The sequence below is a fragment of the Populus euphratica genome, unplaced genomic scaffold (genome assembly GCF_000495115.2).
Source record: "Populus euphratica unplaced genomic scaffold, PopEup_1.0 scaffold50.1, whole genome shotgun sequence".
NCBI lineage: Eukaryota > Viridiplantae > Streptophyta > Magnoliopsida > Malpighiales > Salicaceae > Populus > Populus euphratica.
In genome coordinates this window covers 504,231-520,336 of record NW_011499870.1, presented here as the reverse complement: position 1 = coordinate 520,336, position 16,106 = coordinate 504,231, and the positions used below count along the sequence as shown (strand labels likewise).

The 16,106-nt window shown below is 36.0% G+C and overlaps 2 protein-coding genes across 2 annotated transcripts; both read left to right on the top strand.

Annotated features, from left to right (window-relative positions):
* Positions 1-1,467: 1,467 nt before the first annotated feature.
* LOC105127044 (uncharacterized) lies at positions 1,468-5,182 on the top strand. Its single transcript, XM_011028146.1, has 6 exons — positions 1,468-1,654; positions 1,733-1,855; positions 3,647-3,900; positions 4,204-4,291; positions 4,710-4,776; positions 4,863-5,182. The coding sequence occupies exons 2-6, from the start codon at positions 1,800-1,802 to the stop codon at positions 4,914-4,916; spliced, it is 519 nt and encodes a 172-aa protein (XP_011026448.1). The 5' UTR covers positions 1,468-1,654; positions 1,733-1,799; the 3' UTR covers positions 4,917-5,182.
* A 6,093-nt stretch (positions 5,183-11,275) lies between these two features.
* On the top strand, positions 11,276-14,627 carry LOC105127043 (protein ENHANCED DISEASE RESISTANCE 2-like). The gene is made up of 3 exons (XM_011028145.1): positions 11,276-11,518; positions 12,381-13,336; positions 14,324-14,627. Coding segments are annotated over exons 2-3 (951 nt in total). The 5' UTR covers positions 11,276-11,518; positions 12,381-12,386; the 3' UTR covers positions 14,325-14,627.
* The last annotated feature ends 1,479 nt before the right edge of the window (positions 14,628-16,106 follow it).

The following is a 16,106-nucleotide window of genomic DNA, read 5'->3' as shown; positions in this document are numbered from 1 at the left end:
TGCTTGTAGGGTCATCATGGTTTCCTCTTGTCCTTATGCCAGAAAAGCCATCGACAAGGCCATAGGTTTAACTCAGGCAAGGCACATTCACCACCATTGCAGAAAGAATTTAAGCAGCAGGCTTTTGTCTTCTGTCAAAAGCTACCTGAGAAAGAAATGAAGGCGACGTGAAGACTAAATCCATTTTTCACAGGCTTTCACAGCCTAGTTCTCGAGTGAACAGAGAGAAGAAGAAAGAACAGAAATCTAACCTGTGGTGGGGAAAATATGATTATTTAGAGGATCGTTTTCAATCGTTGAGTGTAGTCGGCATCTCCTTCCCCATGTATTCATTCATTCATGACAAGAAAGAAAGGTACCCACTTGTTATTAATGAATTATGATTCCACTCATTGCAGGCCCCCGTTTTCCAAAGCAAGCTGATGGTAGAATAAGAAAATTTAAAGCATTAATAGCTGTACGTCAGTATTCCATTTGTTTGTTGTGGTTAAAAATGTTTTTTATTTGAAAAAATATTAAAATATTAAAAAAATTAACTTAATAATTTTTTAATATTTATATGCGATTATAAAGTATTAATAAAAAAACACATTCTCATTATAAATACAAGTTGAGTCTTTAATCATGTTCAGTAGATAATTCGCAGGTAGTATTTATTTTAACAGTCCAATTGTGTTTCTAAACTTTTAAATATTTTGTTTTAATTTAATTTTTTAATATTTTTTAATCATTTTAATATTATTACATCGAAAAAATATATATTATTTTAATATGTTTTTAAATAAAATATATATTAAAAAATAATATTTATCATAATTTCAAATACATTCAAAATAGATAACTATGTTTACAACAGGAAAGTCAAGTTTGGTAACTATGTTTAAAATAGACAATAAAAGATGTGAGTGTTTGATAAAATAATATTTTTTTTATTTTTTATATTAACATATTAATATCATTTAAAAACATCTAAAATTATTAATTTAATACTTTTTAAAAAATATATAATTCAAAAAATAGATTGTAATATAAAAACAAATATTCATGCATTTTTTAGTATTGTGATATACCTACAAGTTGCTCCGCAACAAAGAACATGATTGATTTTCATTTCATACGTGTAAAATATTGTGGTGAAATATGTTTTATAAAAGTATTTTTATTTAAAAAATATATAAAAATATTGTTTTTATTTTAATACGAGCATATTAAAATTATTTAAAAAATTAAAATTAATTTTAAAATAAATATATTTAAAAATAGCATTCAGTAGCGTGATGTTTTGGTTGCGAGGCAACGCAGGTTGCACGGCAGTAACAAGAGTGCACTGGCTGCTGCAGTTGCAGCCAATTAGCAGCGTCCTTCCGTGGGCCCCATTAAATCATCAAAATCTGAACGGTGATTAAAGAGTACAGAAATCAGGTGTACCAAACATTGCATATTTTACTGCCACGGATAAACTTTAACCTACTCCATCCCCCAAAACCAGCCCTCTTGTGGCAAAACAAGAAAAAAGCAGGGGGGGCAAAAAAAAACGGAGACACAGAACCCTTTGGTTCAATCAATAACCAGAGGGGGGGCAATTTGTTTCCAGGAAGGAGAGTAAAACCCATCAATCAATTTTCTTATCCAATTAAGTCATGCCATTTTTTAGGTAATCATACCAAACCCATTATTTCTTTTCAATTTTTTTTTGGAAATTGATTTTATTTTTTTTTAATTATGGGTGCAGGATTGATAGTCCTCTCCTTCCTGGATTCAGCTTTTGGCAGCAAAATCCTATCTTGTCACGCTTGTAAATGCGATTGTGTGGACTTCTTCCTCCTTGGATCTGTCATCTCTTTGCATGCATGGGGTAAGTTTTTTGATTCCCTTAATAATACAGGGCGGCCGGCCTGTTATAATTTTTTCAGTTTTCGCGAAATTTTTTTATTTGTTATACATTATAACACATGTTTGTTTAGTTTGTGGAGAATTTTTCATTTTTCTTGAAAGTCTTTCAGGAAAATTAAAGACAAGAAGAACTGTTGAAAACTGCGTTTATTAGTAAAAGCTGAAGCTTTTTACAAATATTGACACTTGATGGGGAAGGGGCACTTCTTCTTCTTTTGTATATTTTGGTTTGCCTAGCTTTCTGGGTCACTGGAATACATGGATTTTAAGATGTCTGTGTGGTTTGACTTGTCTTTTTTTTTTAAAAAAAGGTTTGGAATCTTATGTTGTTCTGTTTGCTTGTCTTGTAAGCGAGCTTTATGTGGAGTGAACAATAGAAGCATTTAGTGGCTTTTCAGATTTGCCATTCTTTCCTTGAAGTAATGGCTAATTGGATATAGTATACACAGGGCTGTTCTTTTGAATAGGATTTGTTTTTTTCTTTTTTTGTAGGAGGTATGTATTCTAGGTGTTCTTTCTTGACTCAAACTGGGAGAAGCTTTGGGAAGAAACATTTTTGTTCATTTGCAGTGTTTTCCGGGGCTTATTTTCGTGCTCTTTTGCTTTTGGGGATGGAATCTTTTAAGAGAAAATGCAAGGCTGTTTTCAATGTGAGGAGATTATTTCATTGTTTTATTTATCTGTTGTGAGGAGATTATTTCATTGTTTTATTTACCTGTTTCTTCTTCTTCTTCTTTATAGTATTAGCTGAGAAATGAACTAATGGTTTAATGTGGAATCACGCGATGCTTGTATTATGAGAGTGTTTATATATGTTTAGAAATTTGTACGTGCGCCATGTTTAGAACTGTGGTGTGAACTGATTTCATGTCAAGGGTATTTGAATGGTCAAGTTTGTGTCTTTTCTGATGAATGATTATGTGTTCTGTTTGTTTTGATGGATTATGTACCTGCAGATGTTTCTGAATATTTTTTTTCCCTTTAGCTCCGTCAATATTTAGTCACAGCCTTGAATTATCCAGAAGATGTATCATATTTCTACATCTATGATTCTTTCCTTTTCTCTTTTTTCTTCTTTTGTTTCTCTAAATGTTCTTCTTTATTTCTTTGTTTTTTTTTTTTCAAAAAAGGCACTAGTAAATTATGGTGATGAGAGCTTTCTATCATGGAAGGTTTCTGTAAATGCTGAATGTTCTTTTGTACATTGTTTCCTAGGAAATTATAAAAAAGTTGTTTTGTCGACTCAATATTGTAGCAAAATAAGTAATCAGATATGCAAGATCCATGATTCTTTTCAGATACTTCGTCTGGCTGGCTCTTTTTTTAGAATTTTACCTTGGTTGGTATCTGTGCTCATCATCAGGTGAACAATTAAAATAATTTGATGTCATTGTTCTTTTCCTGCAAATCAATTTGCAACTATTGCACAGTACCCTCTGTATATTGACTAGGTCACCCTTTTTTGTTGCTGTTTATTATAATAAGCTTTGCTTATGTTTTGAGTGAATTATTGGATGGTTCATTTGCAAGTCTGAAATTGATTTTTTATTTCTTAGAATAATGTTGAAGGCTATCTTCTTTATTTTGCTTTTGTTGGGGAGGGTATGATTCATTTCTATCTTATAGTTCTTTTACATTTCTTCTTTTTCGGTGCTTCAACGTTTTTTTACCTCCACTGGAACATTTGAGCATCGAAGTATTGATAGCTGGTGCTAATCATATCTGCGGTGAATCCTGATTTGTAACAGAGCAGAGGTTGTTTTGGATGCTGTGCTAAAACCCCAACAATTGTTGCGATAGATGCGTCATCAAAGGGACTGAGAGTTCAAAAACGATTAGTAAAAAAGTCAAGCAAATCAAACGATTTTTGGAGCACTAGTGCTGGTGATATGGAGAATAGTACAATGCATTCCCAAGGAAGCCTTTCATCAATTAGCACATTAAACCAGCAGCTTGATCCCAGTAATGCTGGAAGCACTAGCAACTCTTCTGAATTTGTTAATCGTGGCAAGTTCAAGTCTTTTACTGGCCAAATATTTTGCTTAAGTTGATTATTGCCTGCTCTGTGTGTAATGTGCACTTCTGCGGAGTTCTCAATTAACATGCCACTTTAGCCTTTTTTTCCACTTGGAACTTGGCTTAATTGTAACAAGGCTACGGGCTGTTACAGCCTTCATATGAGTTTTGCTGTTCTGTGTGTGTTCAGGAATTTTGCAAGTCCTTTTCTTCTTTCCTTTCATTTCGCCCTTCTCTTTACCAAGGCATCCTTCAAGTGAAGTATCCCAATAACAGAAGCAGTATTGACTGTAGGTCTTCTTCTCTGGAACCAAACAAGGCAGCAATGGCTTGGAAATAAAAAGACTCAGAACAGGAAGCAAGTTCGAGAGCCTACAATAAGGTGAAATATCTTTCTTTGCATTTGATGCCTCAGTATGTGAAGCACTAATTTGTTGGCATGGAACCATTTAAATACCGTGATTTTCTTGCAATTTTCTTAGTTTGGGCGGTCCATGCTGCAAGTTAATTATATGAAATTCCAAATACTAACATGAGATTTTCCATGTTTTGATGGTGGCTTGACTTTCAAATTCTTAGCTAATCACATTTTAGATTGTGTCCTTGTGAGGTCTATCTATAGCAAATGCAACAACACCTTTGTGGAATTTGTCTATCAGACAGCCCTTTCAAGAGGAGTAATTTGTCCAGCTAGAACCCTCGCAACAACATCCTTCTGGAATTTTTTGTCTGCAATTATGTTATAGCATTCTTATTTGCCTTTTGTCAGCTCATGTTTTCTTTACTCTTATGTTTTGCAGTTGGAATGCCACCTACGAGAGTCTACTTGGGAGTAACAAGCCGTTTGCTCGACCTGTCCCTCTTGCTGTAAGTCCCTTCCCTCTCAGGTTTCTGCTTTATTGTTTGGAAATCTAGTTCACTATTCCCCACTGCTTATTGGATTCAAATGGCAGGAAATGGTGGATTTTCTTGTTGATGTATGGGAGCAGGAAGGCTTGTATGACTGAATAAGCCCAGAAATTTCAATGAATCCATTTTTATTTGTCTTGATTTTCATACAGTTCCTTGGTGCAAATAGATTTATAGGTGCTTGCCTTTTTCTTTTTTTCTAACCTTTAGGGTTGGACAGACAAAAAACTGTAGTGCATTGTACCTTTACCAGTACCAGTTTTCGTAAAACCTATCGAGGCATCATCATTGTAGCAGCACCCTGGCTTTCCATTGGCGAACTTGGGTCCAATTTATAATATTAGTCTTCATCCTTGAATGGCCACCCTCATCCGTGAGGGCTTGTTTGGATTCCTCAATGTCTCCATTGAAAGTGCATCTGTATGCAAGTTTGCATCAAAACTAAAGCAGCCCTCAATGGAATTGCTTGCCACAGGGAAAACTTGAATTGTCTTTGCACATATCTAAAATGAAACAAAATGCATGTGCCAGTTGATCTTTGTGGTTAATTTTTTATGATCCCTCTAGTTCCAGGTTTACGACCTGCCATTGTTGTGAGAGATTTTGTGATAGAGATTATGCGCCTGATGCCAGATCACCCTAGGAGTGATCCAAGTTTGCAAAGTACGGCCGAAAAATTGGGCTGAAGACCGAATAAAAACTAAATGTTAGATTTTCTGTATTCGATTACTCATTTTATTGTAGAAATCCGAAGCCAGTTGTATGTTTGATAATGCATAAATATATATGTTTTGAAATTGATGCCAAAAAACTTGCAAGTCTTCCTATAGCACCGCCTCATCGAAGACCTGCTAGATAAGGGCCCTGGCTAAATGGCATATTCCCCTCAGAAAAAAATAAGAGGGAGACGATGAGCCCAAGTTCGATGGTGGTGATCGGCGGTAGGTGGGCAAATGTCAATTGTCAAGTATAGGACAAGGTTAAGCCGGCATGCCTTAGTTTCGAAGGGATGCTGTAAGGATTACGATTGCTTTTTTAAAAGAATAACATAAAAATTTTAGAAACTCAACACTTAATCCCATAAAAAAGAAATAATATTTGCTGAGTTGGTGACACCATATAATTCAAGGAAAGTATATAATATTCATGGAAGGTTGGAGCCGAGATGTGTGCAAGAATAGTCAAATGGAACCAGTACATGCATTTCCATATTTGCTGAGTTGGTGACACCATATAATTCAAGGGTTTTGAGCGTGACAAGAATGCTTTTATATTGGCCTCGTGGATTCCATGAGAATGCATATATGACAAAACTCAGAGAAAATTATTGTCAAGTGGATGCTTAAGGAAGGGGCAGGCAGACGGGGAAGAGAGCGTCACCGAAGCCTGGTGCCTGCTTTTATGGGAAGGTGTTACAGTTAGGCAGACGGGGAAGAGAGCGTCACCGAAGTCTGGTGCCTGCTTTTATGGGAAGGCATGGTCCCTGGCTTAGTCAAAAAGACATGGATTATATTAGATTGGACAAGTGTAATTTAATCCTTCAGATTTTAAATTTATATTTTAGTTTGTAAAAGGAAACATCGGCAGCACAGAATGCTAGGCTTGACGATGGAATGTCCAAGCCAGAATGGAAGACTCGTCAGTGGCATAGGCTGGCGAGAACTGGGGCTGTCGAGAAATGCGGGGTAGCGCAGGATGTTGACAAACATGGGCTTGGCGATGGAATGTTCAAGCCAGACAAGGAAACTCGTCAGGGGCATAGGCTGGCGAGGACTGGGGCTGTCGAGGAATGCGGCAGCACGGATTGGTGATGTCTATGGGCTTGGCGATGGAATGTCCAAGCGAGACAGGAAAACTCGTCTGGGATATGGGCGGACGAGAATTGGGGCTGTCAAGGAATTCAGCAGCGCAGACACTGGGAGCTTGCGCGCAGATAGGAATTCGGCAGCGCAAGATTTGGCTAGCTTGCACGCAGATGCGAATGCGGCAGTGCAAACATTGGGGCCTGCACGCAGTTGCGAATTCGGCAGCGAAGGAATTGGGGCCTGCACGCAGATGCGAATTCGGCAGCGCAGGAATTGGGGCCTGCACGCAGAAGCGAATTTGGCAATGCAAGATTGGGGCCTGCACGCAGTTGTGAATTCGGCAGCGCAGGATTTGGGGCCTGCACGCAGAAGCGGATGGGGCAGTGCAAGATTGGGCAGCCTGCACGTAGATGTGCATTCGGCAGCGCAGACATGGGGGTCTGCACGCAGATGCGGATTTGGCATCGCAGTATTTGGCGACCGTACCCAGGGTGCGCACTCAGCAGCGCACGAGAGCTTGCGTAAGTCAGGGGCTTGACTTAGCAAGATCTAAAACTAGGACGATGGACTGTCCAAGGCATGTGGGTGATTTAGCAGCAGATGAAGCTAGAGCTGGCAGATGGAGCTGCCAGGCAAGCATGCAGAAAGTGGGAGCATAACTGGGGTGTTTCCAAGTTGCTGAAATCATGAAGCACATGGGGGAGGAAGTTCTCCACTATATCCTGGAAATGGGGATATGGGTGAGCCACAAATGATCATGGGGATCATGGGGGAGTAAGTACCTATTATGTCCTGAAATATGGGGATCATGGAGGTGCCCTGCAGCTCACATACTTGGCTATAAATGGTGATGATAATTCTTTGTTGTATAGGGAGAATACATAGAGAATAGAATGCATAGAGAGGAAATAACGTATGTAAACTTGTTGGTGTAGCATGCGAATTCTGTGCATAGCACACGTTGTGTAATCCTTTGTTGATGAGATAAATAAAGGTTGAGAGGTATTCTTGTAATCTCAGTGTGCTTGGTTAAGAGCAATTCTACTTGTGTATTCCGCTTGTCTTTAACATGGGAAAGTGGGGAAACTTCTCGGGTGAGGGAAACACTTAGTTAATAGGCAAACACGAGTGGATAAACGAGGGAAGGCTGAGTCTAGCGAGGGACTAGGCTGCCGCACGGGTTTATTCGCGTAGCGAAAAATTACCCCGTGACACCTACCATCGAGTAAAAAGAAGTGTATTCTTGGGACAGTTTCGGCCCTCCAAAACTAGAACACTTTTAGGGCCAGTCAAAAGCACAGGCCATCCACGTGAAGACTGAAAAATTCACAAATTTTTACTTTCTAGATGCATGAAGTTTGAACTGTTCAGTATAATATTGTTCGCACAGATTATGAGCTTGTAGGATGATCTTGTTAACCGGTGAGCTTTCGTAAGACCAGGATCTATAGTTGCCTGCCGCCAGAACTTGCAAACAGACCTGCAATATTGTTGGAGACTTGCGATTGGGGGCTTTCAAAATATCCCTTGAAGCATGTCGTAAGGGAGGATTGATACGAAACGTAGTTGGGATCTCGTGGAGCAGTCTCGCCCAAGCATATCATTTGATAGCATTTAATACGGTTCTGAGAAAGAAAAGACTTGGTAGTGTGGTTATAGGAAAAAAAATAGAGATAATAATATGTTGATTGGAAAAAAAAAGAGATTAAAAAATATTTTTTAATATAATTTTAGAGGAAATTTATGTATTTAAAAAATAAAAAGGATATGGACAAACCTCTAAAAACACTATTTATTATTTCTCTTGTCTAAAATTTCTTTGTAAAAAAATCTTAATTTATAAATTATTCAAGTAAAAAACATATAAAAATTAAAAAAACAGTTATTTTTATAATTTTAAAACTTAATTTAAAATTAATTCAGGCAAGGCTCAGGATTTGACTAGGTTTTATCAAATCAGGCATTTATTTAGCTATGCATGATGCAAGCCCAAATGGAGATTTCGAGGAACGGTTGGGTTCTATTTCTTCAATTCATGCAATTGCTTGGTTTGTTGTCTATGTTAGAAAGAACAATGATTATCGCAACCTTTACATGCATGTGTTTAATCTGATTACATGGGATTGTACGAGTCTTCCACCTCTTGCTGACTCTCTGAGATGAGGGAATTAAGGCATTCGGATTACAATCTATGTGGACTTGGGTACGATCATGGGACTAACTGGTTTAAGGCTGTTAGAATGCTCTGTGATTCGAAAGCTGAAGATACCGTTTTGCAAGCTGTTTGCAAACCAGGGATTGCCTCCTGGTGATTGGAACAGATTCAAATGGGAGTCTTCCAATGGCTCTGCGAATGGATCTTTTCATTGGCTTGTTAGTGGAAGAGATAATCCTGTGCTAGCCCTATATGCCTTCAATTTCGGAAGATCAGAGCAATTTAGATCAAATATCTCACTGCCTCCATTTCTTTGTAGTGATGACAATTAGTGGATAAATATTAGGGTTTCTAGGGACTCCATCTTCTTTTGTTATGGTCACTATGCATGCTAGCTTGAGCCCTACAGAGGAATGGCTAATGAAGGAATATGTCGTAGCCGAATCATGGGCGACAATGCTTGTCATCGAACCTGAAACAGAATTGGTGTTTTACAAGGATGATCCATTGTTTTCTGAAGTCATGAAGTTCCTAGATTATGAGACTATTATATTCTCAAGGCAGAAGTTCGTTTTTGGATGATCCGAAAACATAAATTAAGACAGAAGTGGACACGTCATGGTGTATAGAACTTTATGCGTTTGCCCACACTCCAAGCTTTGTTGCTTTCAATTGCAGATTGATTCCAACACGTTCAAAAGTGAGTTTGTGGTCACCAAATTTAATTTGAGAAAGACAATAGAAGAGATACGGGTTCTTCTTTGCTTTGGTTTCCTAGTTAAGGTTTCGTATAGGGGAATTCTTTTGCTTGCTAGTTAATTTCCACCTTGTAGCAAACAAAGCTTTTTGGGATTGTGATAGTTTTTGTTTTTTGATGTTTTTTAAAAGTTTATTTGTCTTTAAAAAGCATTACAATAATGGGTTTTTGATTTTTTAAATAATTTTGATATACTAATATTCAAAATTAAAATAATTATTTTAATATATTTTCTAGTAAAAAAATACTTTTCAAAAATAGCATTCATTATAATACAAAACACATTCACAATACTCATTCTAGTGACATTATTGTCTTTAGTGACACTATTGTCTTTTCATTCCGTGCAATCTTGAATTTTTTTATTAGTTTTGCATATAACTATATATGTTCTTAAAAAAAATATAGAAGAAAAGAAATTAAAAGTGCTTATTTTATACTAGTATTATTCTGATTTATAAATTTAATTTTTTTATTAAAATAATATTATTTCAAACATTTTAGTAAATTTAAAAAAATTTAAATTAATCCAAATTAACTCATATCTTAAACCTTATAAGTATGCATTTTCAATTACTAAAATTGTAAATATATGTGAATGCGTTGTAGCTTTGATATTTATTTACACCAAATAAAGTATTTAAGCCGCAAAAAATGTGAAACTCTCAACTTTCAAATACAATCTCTTGATCAATTTCTTCTTTTAGGAGAAGAAAGAAGATTAGTTTGCCTGCGGATTTCTTCTTTGACAAATAATGATATTATTCGCACTCATTGAGGGATAATTGTGATGGTCTAAAGAGATTTATAATTATTTAAAAAAAAATTATAAACTAAGTTATACTAAGAAATTTCTAAAAAATAGATAGCATATAAATATTTTATGGATTTATTAATTAAAAAAAGAACACAGTCTCAATACTCGAAATTTGATCAAAGATATCTTTTCTTATAAAATAAACATGAAAACAAAATAACATTTCTATAAAACTTCGAGGATGAAACTGTATTTTGCGACGAAAAACTAAGTACTTGAGATCATCAAAGCAGCTCCAGGAGACGTGGAGCTTTTTTGATTGGTCAATAACACAAAATCTGTCAGCAGGTACTTGATACTGGTTTATCCAGTATCTCTCTCATATCATACATAGTTTTTTTGTGTACATGAGCATAGTTGACCACAAAAAAATAGAGAAATAATATAATTTATAAAATATTTAAGAAAATAGCATATTTTAATTAATTGCATATGATAACTTGCAACTCTTTTAAAATATTAAATGACCTAAAATAAATTGAAATAAGGAGAGAGGAGGTAGAAAAAAGAAAGCACAGGGAAAAGGATTTTAGAGGGAGAATTGAAATTTTAATAACAATATTATTAATATCATCAAAAAATCTCAATAAAACAATTCAAAAAACAAGTGAGTTCTTATTAATTTTAGACAGCTTGTGTAGTTGATGTTGGTCTCTATTAATAGTTTTTTTATATTATTAAATTTATTTTATTTAAATTTTTTATGATATTAATGCTGTTATTTTTGTTATTTCAATAAATTTCTAAGATTTTTTTTAGTTTTTTATCTTCTTTTTTTGTAATGTTTTGCATGTCATTTAATAATTTAAACAAGTTGTATATAACATCTACCACCACCAGTAAATCTATATTATTTTTCTAAATATTTTTTTTAATGTGATTTCTGAAAAATTAAATTAAATGTGCTAAGTTTAAAAAAAACTCTCATACTTGCCCCTCTCATTCTCAAATATCCACTATCCACTGATCTAACCAGTTGCCAGTAAATAACAAACAGGGCACCTGTTTAACTTCGTCAGAAACATCAAGAGCAACAAAAAGCAAACTACTTTAGTTTTAGCCAAGGCAGACAAAACCTTTATTCCTGATTTATGTCTCTGTATCTAATTTGGGTTTTTAAAGAAAAATTGATTATTTGAGTGGCCCTTTTTTTTCTCTACAAAAAGGTTAGAACTTTATGGTCTTAATCGCTTTTTTACTTAATTTCTTTGGCGTTCTAATTTTCTGGATTCTGGGGTTTAGTTACTGAAAGATTTATGTTTTTGTTACAAATCTTGTAGGGTTTTGTAGCTACCCTTCGTGGGTTTCTTGCTAAATTTACTCTTGGGTAGATAAATGACATGCTTACTTGTGTGGTTGTTATGTTTAAAGGTGGCTCTTTTGGTTTTCGTTTTCGTTTTCGTTTTTGGTTTTGGTTTTGGTTTTTATGATTTGTTGAATTTTTTGCTGTTTTGGTCGTAATTGGTGTGGTGTAGTTCAGTTTCTTTTGCAAATACAGTGAAATTGGGTTTGATGGGGTTTCTTTGCTGGTTTTAATTATGGTGACTAGTGTTGTGCATCTGGTTCTTATGTTTGAATTTGTTTTCATGTAAGAGATGTAGATATGGAAACAATTGCCCGTGGATATTCTCTCAATATAACTGTATGCACCAAACCTAATCACTTAAACATGTTGATAGCTAGGATTAGTAATTAGTCCTTGAATATTAAATGCTTGTTCAGGTTAATAAAACCTCAAAGACGAGCCTTTTAGAGAGAAAAATTAGTAACTAAATTTGATGATAATGTGATATGAAGATTCTTGACTCTGAAATTAGATTTGGTTATGTTTTGATGGGTTGACCAATTAGTCTTTAGTTATTTCAATATATTTTTTGTTTTATGAGGTGAGGGTGTGTTTAGCAACACATATCTGGCAAGAGCTTGCGTATAATATATAATATTGCCACTGATTGCATATGTTTGATGTTTCCCATTGTTGCTTTTGTTTTGTCACTTTTGGTTATCTGATATGTTTATGCCAAACAGAACCATATGGCTATCCCTGGTGATAGTGAGCATCAATGGATAGAGAGGGTAAAATCAGAGGGAGCTGTTCCACTACTTGATCCATATAATTGTTCAAATGGCTGGGCGTCTCCACCTGGAGAATGTTTCATGGTAAGAGGTCCAAAGTATTTGACAACCAAGGTTAAAATCCCTGGTGGTGAATCTCTTTTAAAGCCTCTTGGATTTGACTGGATCAAAGGTTCTACAAAGATTACAGAGGTTCTAAAAAATCGTAAAAGCCGTGTAAGGAAGGTCATTGATGAAGCTTTTCCAAATGGTGATAAGCCTTTTGTTTGGGCGTTTAATCTACAAGTTCCCGGCAAGGAAAACTATAGCGCTGTGGCTTATTTCGTAGGCACAGAACCAATTCCAGAGGGATCTTTAATGGACCAGTTCTTGAAAGGTGATGACGGGTTTAGAAACTCAAGGCTTAAACTGATTGCCAACATTGTCAAAGGCCCCTGGATAGTAAGAAAGGCAGTTGGAGAGCAGGCTGTGTGCATAATTGGGCGTGCCCTTTCCTGCAAGTACTGTCTCGATGAACATTTTTTGGAAGTTGATGTGGATATTGGATCTTCAATGGTTGCAAGTGCAATAGTTCATTTGGCATTTGGTTACATCTCAATGTTGACTGTTGACCTAGCTTTTGTCATTGAGGGTCAAAGCGAGTCAGAGCTTCCAGAACGACTCTTAGGTGCCTTGAGATTTTCTGACTTAAATCCTGCTTGTGCTTCCTTATATGAGCCGTCACCTCTTGGAAACACTGATAATTTGCAGTCTTCATTGCCGACACGCTTATGGAAGTCAATTGGCCAGGGATTTTCTCAACTCCTTCATCCCATACCAGGTGCTCAAGAAAATGGTTCTACCTCTGACACAGCCCATGTTAATGGAACTTCTGAGCTAAAAGAGGGCTGTGAAGACTCAAAGAAATGGTAAGGGTTGTGAATTGCAATTACTTTTGTATTTTTACATTTGAGTGAGTAAAGGTTTAAATTGTGGTTTGTTTTGGTGCCATGTAAAAGTGAGCTCATAAAAAAAGATTTCAAGTTTTCAACTTTATCTATTGTTTGCGTCACCGGAAGACTATTATAATGTCATAATGGCTTTATTCATTGAAAACCATCTCTTAGGAGATCATATAGACAACAGGCATGCCTAGTGAAGCCCTTTGTATGCGACCTCGTCATTAGCATGTCTTTTGGCATGAGATAATTGGCAATATTTAACGTAAGATGCATGCCTTTTATGATTTGTTTCCATCATGTGGAAGGTTACTTTATTTGCGTAACATGCAAATCCATTCAGTGCCTTTGTCTCCAAATCTGTTATCATCCACTCCTTTTTCTTTCAGATAGAAATAGTTGAGTTTTCTTCCTTGTGTCAATTATGCCCTGTCAAGTTATCTGTGTTGCCTAAGTATGCAAACATCATCAATCACCACTTTCTCCTTATATGCTTCCCAATAGTTCTTGCTTTGGAGATATTTCCTCCTGGTGAAAGTCTGTCGACATTGTCTGTTTCCAAGACCTTTTCCTGGATTTACTATATCCTCTTAACTCTAGAAACTAACAATGTTCCCATATGTTGAAATGTCTCAGTAATTGCATTCAACTTGCCTGTGCTTCTTGTGCAATTAGTCAAAACTTGAAGGATTGATTATGGCTCTAGGATATTCGTTATGTGAGAGAGTTCAAAAGGCTCTTGTTCATCATCCAAGTTCTTTACAAGATTTCTTCCACATGATTTCACTTCCAGATAGTTACATACTTGTCATGGTGCATAATCTATTCCTATCATTGTTATTTGACTTGCTGGTTCTGGAATTATATATTGTCATCAACTTCTTAATTCTTAACCAATCCATACGGTTACGAATTATATTAAAAGTTTTCCTCTGGTGATCATTATAATATTTGCAGATGAATCAGATACTCCTCATGGACAGTGTATAAGCAGCTGTTGGAGTAGCTTAATAATCTAGATGTCACAGAATTATTGAAGTGGTAACAAATATCAAATGTTCACTGCATTCAACTGCTTGATTACTAGCGGTGCCATTTAATTCTTTTGATTTGATGTAGTTATGAGCAGACTGTGTTCGGGAAGTCAGTGAATCATATTATTTATTTACAGGATATTAAATTTGTTGATAGCTGATTCTGTTACATTTGTAGTTCAAAAGTATTATTTCCACAAAAATCTAGGTTGAATTTGCCAATTTCATTTCTGTTATGTACTTAGGGTTCTGAGGAGATAAATTGAACTGGTGAAGTTTCCTGAGAAAAGAACTGGAGTGAATGATGCTGCACAATGTAATCTGCCTTGAGGAGTTGGCATTGTGCCTTGATTAAAGAAGCTCTTTCACTGCCGCTTGCTGTAGCCGTTAGTACCTTGCTGTTTCTTGAACTACATCCTGAATTTGACCCTTCTTAGACTAATGAGTCCGATGGTTATGGTATAAGTGGCCCAGACCCTAGACTTCCGGTCAACTGTAAAATAAAGGGATAAAAGAAGGGCTAATTTGGATGGTCCATAGACGCAGCTTGAATATTGCAGGGCAAAACTTGCAACCTTGTGTATCAATCCTTTTTTGGCTATCATTGGCAGTCCACAAACTATCATCAACATCGCATTTTTTGGTGATAAAAACATCTCTGTTTTGGTATCTTCTGTCTATTATTGCCTTTTGGGATCCACACTTTACCATCCATACTTTACCTTCCATCTGGCTTAATATGATGTCCCGATCTGGATTGTGTTGATAGTTATCACTTTGGTGTTGGTGGGGCTCAGGCAACTCAATCAAAGCAGTTTTAGGCACCAAACAGTACCAGAAAATAAAAGAAATATGTAAGTGTGGTCATTATTGAGTTTGAGGTTGGGCGACGCTTGGTCTAAAAGACTCTCAAACAGCTTCTTGTGGTAATACTTTCACCTTTTTCGGCTCTTTTAACCTAAGCAGTGCATAATCTAGCAGGCACCAAAAATCATCTGAACTAACTGTTCCCTCAGCAGATTTGAAAGCCCAATATTAAAGACGGGAAGATGGCTGGACCCGAGGAAAATCAAGAGAGAAGATAAAATGACTGCTCAAGTAAAGAATGGTTATCAATTATGTTCATTAAATAAAATCTTAATATCGAATGCAACAATATTATCACCGTTCAACAAAGAGAATTCAAGGCTAGGGGAGGGGACTTATCATCCGATCCCTTTGACTGTATAATCTGATACCTATTACTGTCGAACGAAAGCTTGGCAAAACCCTAGTGCCTCCTGAAAAGTCGAGCTTATCTACCTCCAATTCCCATATCGAAACATAATCTCATTCCCAGCAATTTTTTGCCGAAGCTAAAGTATGAATCAGTGAGTCCAAAGTCCAAATGGAATGTGACTTTGCATAAGATAATTGATTGCATGCAAATAAAGAATTAAACAGGAAACATTATCCAGACAACCAGTGTGCAGTTGTGCTCTAGCAATTGGTTAATGCAATAGATAACTATAAGCATAGCATTCATCAAAAAAGGAAAAAAAGGAAAAAGAAAATATGCATCATAGTCAAACAATGGTCACATTGCAGCATGCAAGCAGAGAGTTGAGCTACAGATGCAGCGCAAAAGATTGAACATGTTTTTAAGCTTAATAGCTATACAGAACAGAAATATCTTCATTGCATTACTATGGATAAGTGAAAATTCC

What these genes read in the sequence shown, in the direction of transcription:
- LOC105127044 (XM_011028146.1), top strand. Translation starts at nt 1,800, where the DNA reads ATGCGATTGTGTGGACTTCTTCCTCCTTGGATCTGTCATCTCTTTGCA. An exon ending in GTTCGAGAGCCTACAATAAG is followed by an intron (nt 4,292 to 4,709) that starts GTGAAATATCTT and finishes TATGTTTTGCAG; the next exon opens with TTGGAATGCCACCTACGAGA. An exon ending in CTCGACCTGTCCCTCTTGCT is followed by an intron (nt 4,777 to 4,862) that starts GTAAGTCCCTTC and finishes TTCAAATGGCAG; the next exon opens with GAAATGGTGGATTTTCTTGT.
- LOC105127043 (XM_011028145.1), top strand. Translation starts at nt 12,387, where the DNA reads ATGGCTATCCCTGGTGATAGTGAGCATCAATGGATAGAGAGGGTAAAA.